We start from the raw sequence: 16,895 nt of genomic DNA on the forward strand, positions 1-16,895 counted from the left end.
GAGATGCATGGAGACCGTGAAAGCATCCCTTTCACAAACAGAGATCTGGAAAACAGGTAATAAAAATTGAATGATACATTTAAATGTTGGCTCTTTACTTTATCGCCAAAATACCTTTGCAATGTTAATTAAAAGAGTGTGTGTGCAGGAAAGCGGCTAATGTTCGTGAGGAGAATGCGGACGACATAAGTAAGCTGCTGAAATTTTTTAACGAATGCAAGAAGGATAATCCTAAGTTTTACTGGGACATAAAAACAGATGAAGAAGGGGTGGTAAAGAATGTATTTTGGAGCCACGCTAGTATGCAAGCAGAATATGCTAATTTCGGCGACGCCATTACTTTTGACACCACCTACAAGACTAACATTTATGGGATGCTGTCACGCCCTGAAGTTTCCCCCTTCTTCTTTCTTTAAAAATTGTTAAATAAATCGTCCGAAGAAAATGGTTTGAATTAACCTAGAGCTAATTCCCTAATTAATAAATGCAATTAATAATTGGAATTGGCATTGTGGGATTTTTCTTGGGTTCCACGTGTCTCAATACATTAACAGGATTTTTAGTGGAATTTTCAGAGCCCTATAAGTAATTTTAACCAATTAAAATTCATTAACCGCAATATTTAATCCAGGAAAAATCCTTTCCCCTTTTCCCCTTTTCTTTTCCTCATTTTCCCTCTTCTTGGGCTGTTGGCCCAGTCCACTCCCCCTTCTCCCGCCCGCGCTCGGCCTCCCTCTTGCTGGGCCGGCCCGCCCCTCCCTCCTTTCTCTGGACGCTGACAGGTGGGCCCCACCTATCGGTCGTCTCCTACCTCCAGTCGTTGGAGCTGGAGCTCCAACCGCCGCCGCCGAAACCGCTGCGCCAACCACCTTCGCCCCTCCTGCGCCCACTCCGCGTCTACGCAACGCGCCCACGTCGTTGTCCGCCGCTCCTCCGCCTTTCCCGCTCGCGCGCGTCCGCAAATGGGCGGGATTCGATTTGAATCCCGTCCCCTCTCTCTCTCTCTCCACTCTCCCACGTCTTCGGTCAAATAGGGCCATCTCCCGGCCGTGTCCGCCTCTCCCGTGCCTATAAAATCCTTCCCCCGAGCCCCCTCTCTCGTTTCCCTCGCTTGCCGCCCCCTCCTGTGCTTCCTACCGCGCCTGCGCCGCTCGCCGCTAGCACCGCCGCCTACCGCCGCCTCCGGCCGCGCGCCGTCGCCGCTAGAGCCGCCGCCGCAGCTAGCTTCACCGCCCCGTGGGTCATCTCGGCCACCGCCTCGCGTCGCCGGAACCCCACCGGAACCCCATCTCCCTCGTGAGCCTGTGAGCTATCCATTCCTCTCCGCCCCCGGCCGTCAATGGTGGCCGCCGTGGTCGTCCTCTCCACCCCTTATCCCTCTCCTCCTTTCCTATAGGTGTCGCCGCCGCCCGTCCGCCCCTCCTCGTCGCCGGGTCACCGCCGCCTTTCATCCTCCGCTTCGGTCGCCATGCTCGCCGGTGAGGCTCCCCTCTCCTCCCTTTTTCTCTCCTCTCCCGCGTGCCGCCGCTTCCCGCGAGCGCCGCCGCTTTCGGCCGTGCGCCACCGCTTCCGTGCCGGTCGCCACTGCCTCCCACGCCGCCGCTTGCCGTCGCCGGCGCCGCTCGCCGCCGCCGCTCCCCATGGCCGGCCGGCCGGCTTTGTGCCGAGCCAAGCCGTGCCTAGCCGCCAACCGCGCCGTCCGATCGGCCCCGGGCCGATCTAGACCGTCGGTCCCGTGGACCGGTGGTGGACCACTCGTGTGGTCCCAGTCCATGGTGGACTGGCCGCCTCGTGCCGCTGACATGCAGGGACCGCTTGCCGGCGCCGCCCCCCCTCGCTGACATCAGCCCTGGTGATATTGTGCAATAAATTGAATAAGGACTTTTCTTTATTAGAAAAAACACAGTTTATCTTCTAAAATTTATAAGTAATTCATCCGAGCTCCATTTAAGTCCATTCAAGTCTCAGTAAATTCATAAAAATGCCAAGAATCCATTAAAAATGGTTTTGTTTCCTGTTTCAGTAGTCTTATAGCATGTTTTGCTTGTGTGCTTCGTTTGTCGCGTAGATTTTGGCTGTTTCATTGATCTGCGGTTTCTCGAAGACGTTGCTGAGGTCTCGTCAGTGCGAGAGCAAGGCAAGTCATGCATTACAATTGATCATATTGTATCCAATTTACTAATATCCCGCATTTCTATTAAATGTTGCATACTTTTACAATGTCATGTGGGATGGGTCCTATTACTCAGCCATATATTGTTTACCTTATGCCATTGATAACTTGGGTATCAAAATGACTAGATGTTGGTTTAGGAAATGCTTAGCCATGCTTAGTTCAACTAGTACACAAATGGGGATCACATTATTACATAGACTTTGACTATTGGCATAGCTTTGGATTGGTGCCACCGCAATGGTGTTAGTTAATTAAAATGCACTGAATGGTGGGCTGTGAGTGCATGGTTTTGCTAGTCGCACCCACGGCAATTAAGGACTGATTCACGGGAAACCCTGGGAGACTTACCGTGCTTACCACAAGCGGGAGTGGGTAACTGCTTGATCTGAAGTATAGCTTGACCCTTTTCTAGGCACTGGTGGCGAGGGTGGGCGTGATGGAGTTGGGTCGGCTAGGGTGTCCGGTTGTCCAGCTGCCAGATTCACCGCGGCGCAAGAGGGGACCGCCCACTGCCCATTGGGGGTGGGGTGAAACCTTAGCGTGGTGTGGATGGTTAGGGGAGGGTTATGCGGAGGGTCTTGTCACGATTTCCCCCTTTGCAGTATCATGGTGATACTTCGGGGCATGGCGACATGTGTGGAATCGTGTCTTGTGGGTACAGTTGTACACCTCTGGCCAGAGTAAAACTATTCGAATAGTCGTGCCCGCGGTTATGGGCGATCAACCAGATTCACCGTGATTAGTCTCACCCCTAGTTTAGCTTAATGAACTCGTGTAGTTCAGGTGGTTGGTTGGGCCTGTTGCAACGTGGTGTAGCGTTGGACAGTGATTAGTTAATATTGATTAATTACTACAATTGTTTTACTGCTTTCAACTACTACTTTTAAATGCTAGCTTTATGCAAAAGAACCTTTAGCCTCCATTGGATATACCCTGCATCATACCTTCTCTTCCGGTATGACTTGCTGAGTACAGTGGGTAGTACTTAGTCTTGCTCTCTTTTCCCCCACACCAGAGCTGAAGATCTTCCTAGTGGGAGCTGTCTTGTTGAAGTTGGTTTCGTCGTTGCCGTCAAGGATTGCCTATGGAGTGGAGTCGCCCCGCTACAGAAGTCAAGTTTCCAAGTCTAGCTCGTTTTATCTTTTTCCACTGCATTTGTAATCTTTTCTATTTATATTTTTGTAAGACGTGGATCTGTATGTCAACAATTGTCGTTTGTGTACCCTGGCTAGTCCTGGACAGGGATTTAATGCACATTCAGCTTGGAAATTCTGGTTCGTGAATTTCTGTGCTTGACAAGTTGGTATCAGAGCCGACCTTGACCATAGGACAAGCCAACTGGAAACCTAAGAGTCCTCTGAACCCCTTTTTCATCTGCATATGCTCTTTGCACTTGGATTTGTTTCGGGAAAATTTGGGGTTTTGCCTCTTTGGTTTGTGGGAAAAATTTTGGTCGTTCATTCGGATCAGATCTTTAAAATTAGCTCAGTCTAGGGTTTTAGTAAAATTTTATTTGGAGTTTATTCGACAGTCAGTCGGGAATTTATCGGGTGATAGGCACTAAGTCGTGTCTAGGTTCGATGGGGCAATTTTATCGGGTGATAGGCACTAAGTCGTGTCTAGGTTCGATGGGGCAATTTTATGCATATCATTAGGACTAAGCATCTATTTTATGCATTAATTTATTGTTTAGTCTGTTGCATTAGTATCCTTTCTTTGGGGTCATGAAAAATGTTCTATGCATAAAAATCATCATGCTTGGTTATTCATTTGAGTCATTTGTTGCTTTGTTTAATCTAGATTTGAGAATGAATTGGTTCCTATCCCTTGTCCATCTTAGGTGTCAGACCTATTCCTCGATCGCAAGCGCCGCTCCGAGCTTCAGAGTTGCCGCCCTTAGCTTTATCGTCTTCTTAGTTTTGTTTGCTTGCTAGTTTCCATGCTTAGGTTTGTTGCTTGTGGGTTAGTCGGCGGTCGATATCATGTGTCAGTGGTATGGTTGCCTTAATTAGGAGTTGCGTGCCTCTTTTTCAGTGTTTTAATCAAGATTAAGATAATTGCATCTAAATTTATAAGAAAGATTAGTTTCTAAGCCCCCTGTTTTCCTTCCTTTTCTCATATTTCTACCTATCCCCCTCCAGATGGTGAAGACAAGGAATGGTTCCCGTGAATCCAACAACGTCAGTGGCAGCGAAGAGCAGATCGGTGGAGCACGTGCCAGCGATGTATCTAACAACAGTTCATCTCCACCGCATGAGAACCCAACGATCGCTCAGGTGTTGGACAATCAGACTCAGATGATGACAATGATGATGCAACAGATGTAGCAACGGTACCATCAGGTGGTGCAGCAGGAGCAGCAGCAAGCACAACAGCAGCAGCAGAACTTGCAGTTTGGTCTTCCACCTCCACAGTCCAAGCTGTTAGAGTTTCTTCGTGTCAAGCCGCCCACTTTCTCAAGCACTATCAACCCAATCGAGGCCAACGACTAGCTTCATGCTATTAAGAAGAAGCTGAACCTTTTGCGATGCAACGACCAAGAGAAGGTTGTGTTTGCTACACACCAGCTGCAAGGTCCCGCTTCTGTTTGGTGGGACAACTACATGGTGACCTGTCCAGCTGGGACAGAGGTTAGCTGGTCAGAGTTTTGTCAGAGTTTCAATAAGGCATAGGTTCCCGAGGGAATCATGGCACAAAAGAATAGAGAGTTCCGTTCTCTGCAACAAGGAACCAAAACAGTTATAGAGTATTTGCATGAGTTCAACCGCCTCGCGCGCTATGCTCCTGAGGACGTGCATACCGATGCCAAGAGGCAGGAGAATTTTCTGTCTGGTCTTGATGATGAATTGACCAACCAGTTGATCTCCAGAGATTATGAGGACTTTTAGAAGCTGGTGGACAAAGCTATCTGTCAGGAGGAGCAGTTAAGCAAAATGAACCGAAAAAGGAAGGCATCTCAGTTCAGGACTCCCCAGGGGAAAAATCAGAAGCCTCGCTTCACGATGGGACATCAGGGTGGACCTTCCACCATGATTATCCGGCAGCACCATCCTTACCACCCGGGTAGCTTCAACAAGAACTACAACAGTGGCAGTCATAGCAACAGTGAGCAGCACACTCTCAACTCTACTCCAAGTCCACTAATGTCGAAACAAGATTTCGGCAATACTAAAAGGGGGTGGCTATCAAGCTGGAAAAGTGGATGGGTTTAGAGAGAAGGAATTTTATACAGGTTTAGGCCTTCTTAATTAAGAAGTAATACCCTACTCCTGTCCGGGGATTGATCCATCGAGTATATTATTGATCGTATGATCTGGGAGAAAATCGTGCCCCTAGAGGCACCCGGACCCCTCCTTATATAGGGGAAGGGGTCCGTATTACAAAATACAATCCATATCCCTAACGGAATATGTAGTTACAGATAAAATACAATCATAACCGACTAGGATCTCAGATATTTCCTTGACATACAAGTTTAGAATTTAACCCGAGCCCCTCTAAAGATATTCTATCTACACATGGCACCCCATACCCAGTCGGACTATACATGCCGTGTAGGTATGGGGTATCCATAATCTCCACAGTAGCCCCTGAGACCTTTATAGTCGATGAAATAGCCTTCTCTCGGAGCGTAAAATGATAATCCGAGTGCTTCAATTTCTTCTGTATTGATCTCCCGAGTACCAAAATTAAAGACTGTGAAGGGCTAAAAATAGAAAAAATCAGGTGCATCGACTAGATGCACCTAATTAGGTGTAGCCCCCGACTATGTGATTAGTTAAAAACTAAACATATAGTCAAGGTGCAAATAACATCAATCCGAGTGGTTTTACAACCGAATTAACCAAAATATCATACTGCGAAGCATATGCAACGTTTAATAAAACGTCTAGCCGACTGCTTTAGCTTTGATATACCGAAAATAGAGATATAAAGAGGCCCGAGTAGAAAATACTATAAAGGTCCATAAATCAATACATATGACAAGAATCCGAGTAAAAACTCAAAAAGATCCATCAAATGTGGTATAAATGTGATATCATGAAAATTGATGAGTCTAAATAGCCTAGGCCATGACTCACGCCATAATCAAAATAAGCATGTAACATGCCGAGAGAATGACTGTTCAAAAACCACTCATCTCAACAAAACCCGAACAGCTTTTGCAGCTTAAAAAGGCTTACAAAATTAGTATAACACTTATCTGTTGGGCACCTTTTTATTTGCATTGTAGTAATTCCAAAGAATCATTTAACCGCTTCAAAAAGGATTTTAACAGCATCGGGCTATACTGTCGTGAGCAAGTGTTGCCAAAGCAAAAACAAATGCCTAAGTCCCTAAGGATCACAACTAGCCACGCTGGTAATAGAATTGGGTTGAAGTACTGTATAGGCCCAGGCCTATTAGCACTCCTGATACCCTAGCGAAATAAACGCCGAAGTCAGAGCGTTGTTTCGTCTTCCCCGCCGAAACTCTCGCCACTTTCCCCATTCTCTGCTACAGTTCGAAACCACACTGGCGAAAGCTAGGGTTTGCAAATCCACTCCGATCCATCCTCCAGAGATCCACAAAAACCTTCCGCGCAACCACCGCATCGATCCCCCATCCATTCCCAGCCATATTTCGGACCAAATCGCATCATCTAGTTTGTATTCATGGCGGAAGAGAGAGAAAGCTTCCAGAGTCAGTGGGCACCCTCCGATGTAACGGAGGAGAACCTGAAGGAGATGGTGGCGCATGGTGTTCTTCCGGCGTAGGAGATCATTGGATTGCGTCCAGCGTACGACGAAGCATTCCCGACCCCTGATACACATGAAGTCGTGGTATTTTCTCATTTCTTCTATGGCGGATTTTCTCTTCCAACCTCAAGATTCTTCCAGGGGATTTTGGATTTTTATGGGATTAGTTTGCATCACCTAAACCCGAATTCCATAGTTCATATTGCCAACTTCATACATGCCTGCGAAGCTTTTTTGGGCGTCAGGCCGCATTTTGCCCTATTTCGCCGTATCTTCTTCCTCCAACCCCAACCGAACAAGAGCAAGCCATGCGTAGTTGGGGGAGCTGGATTTCAACTGAGGGGAACTCTGAGCCAAAAATATTTCTCTATGCCCTTCGAACCTCAAACAAAGGATGGCATGCAAATTGGTTCTATGTACAAAACCCCGAGCCTGCACTCCCCGAGTACTCCTGTCTTCCTCCGGTTTATCACGACACTTGGAACTCACTTCCAATGGGAGAGGAAGCCGCTCAGGCGTTTGCCCTGATGGACCATATGCTGAAGCTGAAGGAGCAAGGTCTGCAAGGAGAACAGATCACCCAGCATTTTATCAAGAGCCGGCTAGCTCCAATTAAAGAGAGATCCCGTACAGCCTTTGAGTTTGACGGCAAGCATGACCCGAACCGTGAAGATCCAGACTCTCTTGATTTTAAGGTCATGAAGGAGAAAATGTACAAAATCTTCTCAAACGCTATCGTGGTCAGTTATTCGCACTTGCTGCCAGTGGTGCCATACAACGCCTTCAATCCTCCTCCACCGGTATGTATTTAAACATTTCAGCCTTTCTCAAAAGCATGCTTTTATCTTCTGTTAAGCTAATTGAAAGTTCGAAATATCATGCCCAGGAATTTGCCTTGATGAAGTCGGATCCTCCAATTGCTCAACGCCGATCACCAAGCCGGCAGACTGGTCAGGCGAACGGAGGACCTAAAATTCGGTCTGATACTCAACCAAACACCTCGAAATCAACTAGCCAGTCAGACTCCCGCAAGAGGAAATTGGTTCTGAGTGATGATGAGGGCGATGATGCTGAAAAAACTAGCAACAAAGAGCCGACTGGAAAACAACCAAGGCAAACTAACCCGTAGAAGAAAACATCCAGTCGTCCCATGCCGAAAATCAGTAAATCTTCCAGGTACAAATCATTTGGCCATCTTCCTTGTATTGCTGCTCACCCAGTATTGAAATAGCACTGATAGCATAACTCAAATCTATAGGAAGCCATCTGACATAGATCCTTCTGGAAAAGACTCCGAGCCGACTGACATGGAGACAGGCCCTTCAAAAGAAACCGGGCCGACCACCGAAGATCGCCCGAGTAATAATCAACCAGCAACCGACAACGTAGAGACTAGCGACAAGCCCCCGACTAGAAATCAGTCTACCGAAGCTGGAATTGGCGCTAATCAGGAGCCCCCGACTGGAAATCAATCGGGCACAGAGCAAAATAATGATATCCCGGAGGTGGAGACCCAGGCTGATAGCCCTCCCAAGGCGAGCGCTGGCGCCAATTCTGGAACTAACTCCCCTGTTAGGGTGCAAGGACCTGCTCATCCCCGACCAGAAATCATAACAGGTAAGCAAATCCTCCAAATCTATTTTGATCCGACAGACTTTCTCCAATTGTTTCACCATTTATCCATGAATGCTTAAGGCCCGATGGTCGGCGACGAAGAAGAGGTCCTTCGGCTACAATCGGCTGAAGATTCTCGCCCACCCATATTAGTCAAGTGGTGGGATGACAAAATGCAGCCCCAGGGGATCGTAATAAATAAGCAAAAAGAGAACTAGGAAGTATGTCTGCTGAAAAAGACACTCGGGCAAGCTACTCGCCTTGTAAATGTAAGTCTTCTTATACACAGCTTCAATCATCCTGTCAGCCACTTTGCTCAAATACGGATAAATTTGCATCTGAGTGGATCGTCAAAAGGTAAATACAATCTTCGTTCGATTTATTTATGTTGTCATCCATGTGATATCAACCAACAAGAAGCAATACAGTGCAAGCTGCCAAGATATCCGAGCTGAAAAAGCGGATCCAAGCTCTAGAGAAAGACAAGGCCGAATTGGCTAGAGAGAGGGACTCGGCTCTGAAAGATGTTGAAGGTACTGGTAACTAATACTTGAAAAACCATTCCTTTCTTTATGCCCACTCGTTGATATAAATCTATTTATGTAGATCGCAAGATCAAATCTCAGGCTCAATTCGATGTCTTGGTCAACAAAATTGAGAGGCTTGAGGGGGCTAGAGATGAAGTCGCCAACGGCGCTACACCACTCGTCCAAGCCATGTTCTTCAATAACAATGGTCCGAGTACATTTGATGCTTCCGAAATCTTCGACAAGCTGAGAATTGCTCCGGATACATATTTTAAGAATATCAAGGAAGCTGGAAGTATGGGAGCGAGCTTGGCGTTGGCAATGACCAAGTCTTTGTACCCGAAGATTGACATTGACGCCATTGATGGCTTTGCAGACGGGACAAGCGAAGAAGCCGCCCTTGACCTCATCAACGATGCGTAGAAAGCCGCCGATAAGATAGCTGTTGATGTAGTTGAGAGATTCCAGGACAACGACCTCCGGCCGACTGGATCTAATAATTCCGATGATGAAAAAACTGATACTGATTGATGATATATTATAACAATGATGATGATGATGATGATGATGATGGAGGCACAATTTGTACAATACTGATGAATTTATGCTGTGCTTGATATTTCAAACTTAGCTCCTGATTACTTAAAAGCTTTTGTCAAACCTTATTGAGCCTAAAACCCGCAAAAGTTATTAAAAAACTTTCAGTCCTCATTGACTAAGCCAAAAAATCAAGCAAGGCAATGATAAATCAAGTAAGCAAATTGAATTGACAAAAATCACACTCCATTATTATTATAGTATCCCCCGACTGATAACTCAAGGAAAAACTTGATGTTAGCAGTCAAAGAGGGAAATACAAAAGTAATGCCTAAGCATAAAAACGATGAAGATGTTCGATATTCCAAGAGTTGTCGATAGGAGTACCGTCTTCACGCTTGAGTCGGTAAAAACCTGGCCGAGTGACTTCGGAAATTATGAATGGTCCTTCCCACAAGGGAGATAACTTGTGCCGATCCCGTGTAGTTTGAATTTTTCTCAGAACCAGGTCGCCGACTAAAAAAGTTCGTGATCGAACATTGCGATTATGATAACGGCGCATCCCTTGCAAGTACCGAGCCGACTGAATTAAGGCTCCTTCGCGAGCTTCTTCCAGTCGGTTGAGATCATCTACTCGGTCTTCTCCGTAGCGCTCCTCGCTGTAGTTACGAAAACATAGAGATTCAAATTCCACCTCACTGGGCAACATTGCTTCCGCTCCATAGACTAGGAAAAACGGCGACTGGCCCGTAGCCCAACTGGGAGTGGTGCGCAGGGACTAAAGTACAGACGGCAGCTGTTCTACCCACTTGCCGGCATAGGGATGCAGTCAGTCGAAAACTCGTGCTTTTATTCCTTGGAGTACCATGCCATTGGCACGTACGACTTGTCCATTGCTCATAGGGTGCGCTACGGAGGCATAACAAATTTTGATGCCGAAGTCCTCACAGAAATCTTTAAATACTCCACCCGTGAATTCAGTGCCGTTATCCATAATGATCCTGTTGGGTACCCCAAACCGGTGCACAATGTTAATGAAGAAATCTCTAGCCTTGTCTGCCGTGACTGTGATGACCGGTTTAGTTTCAATCCACTTGGAAAATTTGTCAACAGCCACAAAGAGGTGAGTATAACCACCGACTGCCTTTTTAAACGGGCCGACCATGTCGACCCCCAAACCGCAAACGGCCAGGACAACGGGATGGTTTGCAACTCCTGAGCTGGTAGATGAGTTTGTCGGGCAAAAAATTGACAACCCTCACATGTCCGCACAATTTTGTCAGTGTTGGACACAGCGGTGAGCCAGAAAAAACCCTGCCGATAAGCCTTGCCAACGATGGTTCGTGCAGCAGCGTGATTGCCATAGATGCCTGAATGTATGTCCTTTAGCAATTGTCTTCCCTCCTCCAAAGACACACAGCGTTGCAGGATTCCCGATGGACTTTTCTTGTACAGCTCGGTCTCGTGAATGATATATAGTCTGCTGCGCCTAGAGATCCGCTCGGCTTCATCTTTATCTTGAGGGAGTTCTTGTTTGGTCAAAAATCTTATGAGGGGCTCTCTCTAGTCGGCTTCAATCATACTTACGTCTTGAGTGTCCGTAGCCTGAATTGTTTCTTTCCTTGGTACAGTTGGTTCGTAGAGATGTTCAACAAACACGTCGGAAGGAGCTGCTTCTCGCTTTGAACCAAAATTAGCCAGTCTGTCGGCTGCCTCATTATTATGTCGAAGAACATGGGTGAGCTCAAGTCCATCGAATTTGTCTTCCAACTTGCGTACTTCCTGCCAGTAGGCGGTCATGTTATCATCAAGGTAGGACCACTCTTTCATGACTTGATTAACAACCAACTGAGAATCTCCACGAACTATCAGACGCAGAATTCCCAAAGAGATTGCAATCCTTAGTCCGTGAAGAAGCGCCTCGTATTCTGCCACGTTGTGGGACGCAGAAAAATGTATCCACAATATGTAGCTCAATCTTTCTCCAGTCGGGGAAATTTGAACAACCCCCGCTCCAGTGCCTGAAAGCCTCTTCGACTCGTCAAAATGCATGGTCCAATACTCCATCTTCTCCTCAGGCATGTCTTCTTGGCACTCAGTCCACTCGGCGACGAAGTCGGCTAAAGCTTGGGACTTGATCGAAGTTCGCGGCTTGAAGGATATATCCATGAACATCAATTCTAAGGCTCACTTTGTGATCCGCCCATTTGCTTCGCGATTATGAAGTATATCCTCGAGTGGAAACGATGTGACCACCGTGACCGAGTGACCTTTGAAGTAGTGAGATAATTTCCTGACGGTAATTAAAACACCATATAATAGCTTTTGAACCTGAAGATATCTTGTCTTGGAGTCAGCCAAAACCTCGCTAACGAAGTAGATTGGTCGTTGGACTTTTTGAACATGGCCTTCCTCTTCACGCTCAACAACCAGGACTGTGCTTACAACCTGGGAAGTTGCTGACACGTATAACAACAGCGGCTCTTGCGGATGTGGTGAAGCTAAGACTAGCGGAGTAGTGAGAAGATTTTTGAAGTCTTCAAAGGCTTTTTGTGCTTCGGGTCCCCACTGGAAATTGTCGGTTTTCTTCAACAGCTTGAAAAAAGGCATCCCTCGCTCGCCGAGTCGTGAAACGAACCGGCTGAGCGCCGCCATGTAGCCGGTTAACTTTTGAACATCTTTCTGGGAGCTCGGCGGTTTCATGTTGAGGATGGCATTGATTTTCTCCGGGTTGGCTTGTATGCCTCTGTGGGACACCATAAATCCAAGCAGCTTCCCTGACGGTACTCCGAAGATGCACTTTTCAGGGTTTAGTTTCATCCTAAAAGCGCGGATGCTCGCAAAGGTCTCTTCTAGATCCGTGATCAAATCATCCTTCTGCTTGGTCTTGGCGACTACATCATCCACATAAGCTTCAATGTTGCGGCCGATCTGAGTTGAAAAACATCTCTGGATCATGCGTTGATAAGTTGCTCCTGCGTTCTTTAATCCAAAAGGCATGGTGATGTAGCAGTAAGCCCCGAAGGGTGTGATGAATGAAGTCTTTAAGTAGTCGGATTCCTTTAGTCGAATCTGATGATATCCTGAGTAGCAATCCAAAAAACTGAGTAGCTCGCAGCCGGCCGTTGAGTCAACTACCTAGTCAATGCGAGGTAACCCAAAGGGATCTTTGGGGGAAAGAGTTGTTGAGGTCGGTGTAATCAACACACATGCGCTATTGTCCCGTCTTCTTCCGAACCAGGACTGGGTTGGCCAGCCAGTCGGGATGAAGGACTTCCTTGATGAAGCCTGCTGCTAACAGCTTGGTCAGTTCCTCCTTGATCGCATCCTTCCTATCCTGTGCGAAAAGGCGGAGTCATTGCTTGATTGGTTTAGCGTCTTCCTTAACATGTAAAGAGTGCTCAATCACCTCTCTAGGAATACCAGGCATATCAGATGGTTTCCACACAAAGATATCTTGATTATTTTGAAGAAAGGTGATGAGCGTGCTTTCCTATTTACAATCTAACTCAGTGCCTATTACAGCAGTCTTAGTAGGATCAGAGGGATCTAGAGGAATTTTCTTGGTCTTGGTGTCGCTTTCTCTGCTCTTCGGCATCTTGGTTGCAAGCACTTCTCCTTCGCTTGCTGTGGACGCAACTAGTCGGATTTCTTCTCGGGCAAGCGTGATCTCACGGGTCTGGGCCATCTCGTAGCTTTCCTTGTCGCATGTGACGGCTTGCTTGATGTCGCTCCGTAGGGATATGACTCCTCGAGGACCAGGCATCTTCATCATCATGTAGGTATAGTGCGGGACGGCCATAAACATGGCTAACGCCGGGCATCCGAGTATGGCATGATACGCTGTCAAGGATTGCCTGTGGAGTGGAGTCGCCCTGCCACAGAAGTTAAGTTTCCATGTCTAGCTCGTTTTATCTTTTTCCGCTGCATTTGTAATCTTTTCTATTTATATTTTTGTAAGACGTGGATCTGTATGTCAACAATTGTTGTTTGTGTACCCTGGCTGGTCTTGGACAGGGATTTAATGCACATTCAGCTTGGAAATTCTAGTTCGTGAATTTCTGGGCTTGACAGATGCCTCTGGCCATGTTTGTAGGCGCTAACCATCACCTGCAATCAACACTTTTTGAATGTGCCTTGCTTCGAGATGGAAGGGCTGAATCATTTGAGTGGCTATTTGAGACGTTCAAAAATTGCATGGGAAACTGCCCTACGCCACGGTGCATTCTTACAGGTATAATCTAAATCATTTTTACTGTTTGTATTCTCTTGTGAAAATATTATTGAACATGTGACTGACAGATAGGTGGCCTGCTTATGAAATTTTTTAGACCAAGACCCTGCTATGGCCATTGCAGTTGGTCGTGCTTTCCCAGATGCTATCCATCGGTTGTGCAGGTGGCACATTATAGACGGCCACTCAGACCATCTGAATACTATTTTCATGAGACACAAGGACATTGAGATAGAGATGATGGTGTGCATTAACCAAGCATATATGCCGATGGAATTTGAGAATGCCTGGAAAGAGTTCATAGACAAGTTTGGGCTGCATGACAGTACAGTGTTGCGGGATTTGTATGATATAAGGCATCGTTGGGTCCCTGCCTTTTTCAAGGAAGATTACTGTGGCCGTATGACGTCGACACAGCGGAGCGAGAGCTTTAACAGGTTAGTGAAGAGTAGTTTTGTAGACCACCAAACAGCGCTACACAGGTTTGCTCGAAGGATACTTGAGGTGGCACTTTCAAGGAAGGAGAAGAAGGCTACAGAGACGCGGGCTTATCAGGTAATGAAATGTTGATAAAATAAAATGATTGCTTTATGTATTGGACCTATGGAAGTAATGTTGTTTGCATGGTCTTTCAGGCTGTACCGATTGTGAAGACAACATGGCCTTTTGCAGAGCAGCTATCTAGAGTGTACACCCGTGCAGTGTTCAAGGTGTTCGAGAATACGCTAGATGAAAGTGTTCATTTCAGGATTGAGCAATATGGAGTGGACCAGACACAATGGATTATTTCTCACAGCAAGCGTTTAGAGAAGCATGACTATTGCCAACGTCAGTTCAAAGTAACGGCGGACGTAGTGAATGGGCAGTTCAGCTGTGAGTGCATGCAATGGGAGCACATAGGTTCGAGCAGAATATTAGTAATTAGTTCAGTTGTGCATTTTTTGAAAAATTTTCTGATTCGATTGTATTTTTGAAGGTTTGTTCTGTCCCCATTTACTGAGAGCATTCGTGCATGTTCAAGTTGAGAAGATTCCTCATACATATGTACTGCGTCGTTACTCAAAGGAAGCAAAGAGTGATGTCAATTTTGACCGGCGTGATCGTCCAATATCGGGGCCAGACGGTGTTAAATTATCATACAGGACAAAGGTGTTGTCATTGGATGCACAACAGCTAGTAAAGTGGGGGAGGAGGTCGTCGGTTGCTTTCGAAAGGGCAACCTCAGTGATGAAAGTGCTGAGAAAGCAGCTGGAAGAGATTCCGGCAGATGTCCATGGGTTAGATGTAGATGATGGTGTGAGTGAGCATGAGGCTGATGTTGGCGATGGAGCTGGGCCATCGATCCATCGGGGTGGAAGTGTTGGTGATGAAATTAGCAGGCGTCCACCGCCAAAGTCAATGACAAAAGGGAGGGGAAGCGACCCCAATGAGACGGTCCGTCTAGGTGCTCCCGAACCTAAAAAATGCACCGGGGCTGCAGTTGGTGTGGTACATGCCCTAAAAACCCGGCGAATTTCGAACGTTTAGCAGCAGCTAGCAGCAGGGGCAAAGGGAAGAGGGGTCGACCAAGGGGAAGTGGTAGTGGTGGTAGTCGTGGGCAAAAAGACGTCCGGAGGACACCGATGGACGAGTGGGAGGGTGGACAGGAGGAGGAGGGCTGTAGCGTTCAAGGAGACGAAGGTGACGGCATCAGCGCGCCAAACGATGGTGATTGGGAGGGTGAATCAGAGTGACTAAAAGAAATTTATGTTAAATCTTGTGTTTAAGTGCATATTTGAACTAAATGATTGTAACTGGATGACATGGACTATGTTTTGATGAATTGTGGTCGGATATGTGTTGACAAACATTGTAAGGTGATATGTTCAGTTTGTTTCTATTAATATTGGTAGTTGTTTAATTTTGGTAACTAAATAAATGGTCTATGATATACTGTGGGAAACATTTGTGCAATAATGGGCGCAATAAATTAAAGAAGTTACAATACTGGTGCCATGGAGAAACAGTACTGTAAAAAGGGGGCTCAGGTCAGAATTCGTAGTTAGTAGATGATTTACTTAATGTGTTCATAAGGTGGATGGCTTACAGTAGCACCATTCGTAGTGTAATTGCTGGCAACTATAGGAACGGTGAAAGTTAAGTACGGGCGATAGTACCGGCAGGGGAGTGGATGGTTGGAATGGATGGGTTGGTGTAGATAATAATGTAACTGGTTCAGTTGTAGTAATAAAAAAATAAATGAATAGCGAAATAGCGACCGCATGCATTCAACGCTTCTTTGGATGTAGAGTGATGATTGGAAATGTGTTTACTTTGAATTTTGAGACTGTGGCGGGGGTATGATTAGATTATATGTAAATAATTTCTGGTGTGTTTGTATGGATGGGGTGATGTCCATGGGAGATATTGGCGCCAAGATGGTGGATAACAATTAGGATGAAATGGTCAAGCGCATGGTTGGGATGCTATCTTTAGCTAAGTCAATATGTATGCGTTATATATAGTACACCAACGGGCTGCACAGTTGCACATCAATATCCAGGTGGGAAAGCATAGGCGCATAGGCTGTCTAAGCTACCCGATGGCTCGCCGGCCTCACCCTCAATACATGGTGATTCATCCGGCTCGCATTCACCAGAGAGGTTGACTCCATCTCCGGTGATGCGTGAGGTGGATCTACCTCCTGAGTTTTGTGTTAGGGGGTCGCCAACGCCAGACTGGCCACCACCACCTACAGAATCAGATGAAGAGAGGTTTCGAGAAGATCTGGAGCAATACTACAATGATGGGTACGTGTCCACTCCATGCCCGTCACCACCATCTGATCTGTTCGATTGCGAAGAAAATTTGGAGGATGGAGATGTGGAAGATGATAATTTGAGGCATGGGGATGTGCTGCCTAAGGATAATCAATCAAAGGATACAGCGTCACCACCGAGCAAGCGCAAGAAGGTTTAGGATAGTACCGATAAGATTTGTCGTATTTAAATTGATTATTGAATTGTCGTTTTAAATAATTGCTACTTTTTCTTAGTGGCTGTGCTTAAATTTGTTAGTTGTGAATTTGT

The 16,895-nt window shown here is 46.4% G+C and overlaps 1 protein-coding gene across 1 annotated transcript; it reads left to right on the forward strand.

Annotated features, from left to right (window-relative positions):
* Positions 1-3: 3 nt before the first annotated feature.
* Positions 4-16,785, forward strand: LOC4341003 (protein FAR1-RELATED SEQUENCE 5). Its single transcript, XM_066311724.1, has 7 exons — positions 4-56; positions 149-392; positions 13,668-13,827; positions 13,925-14,382; positions 14,463-14,727; positions 14,804-15,127; positions 16,466-16,785. The coding sequence occupies exons 1-7, from the start codon at positions 4-6 to the stop codon at positions 16,783-16,785; spliced, it is 1,824 nt and encodes a 607-aa protein (XP_066167821.1).
* The last annotated feature ends 110 nt before the right edge of the window (positions 16,786-16,895 follow it).

The sequence above is a fragment of the Oryza sativa genome, chromosome 6 (genome assembly GCF_034140825.1).
Source record: "Oryza sativa Japonica Group chromosome 6, ASM3414082v1".
Taxonomy (NCBI): Eukaryota; Viridiplantae; Streptophyta; class Magnoliopsida; order Poales; family Poaceae; genus Oryza; species Oryza sativa.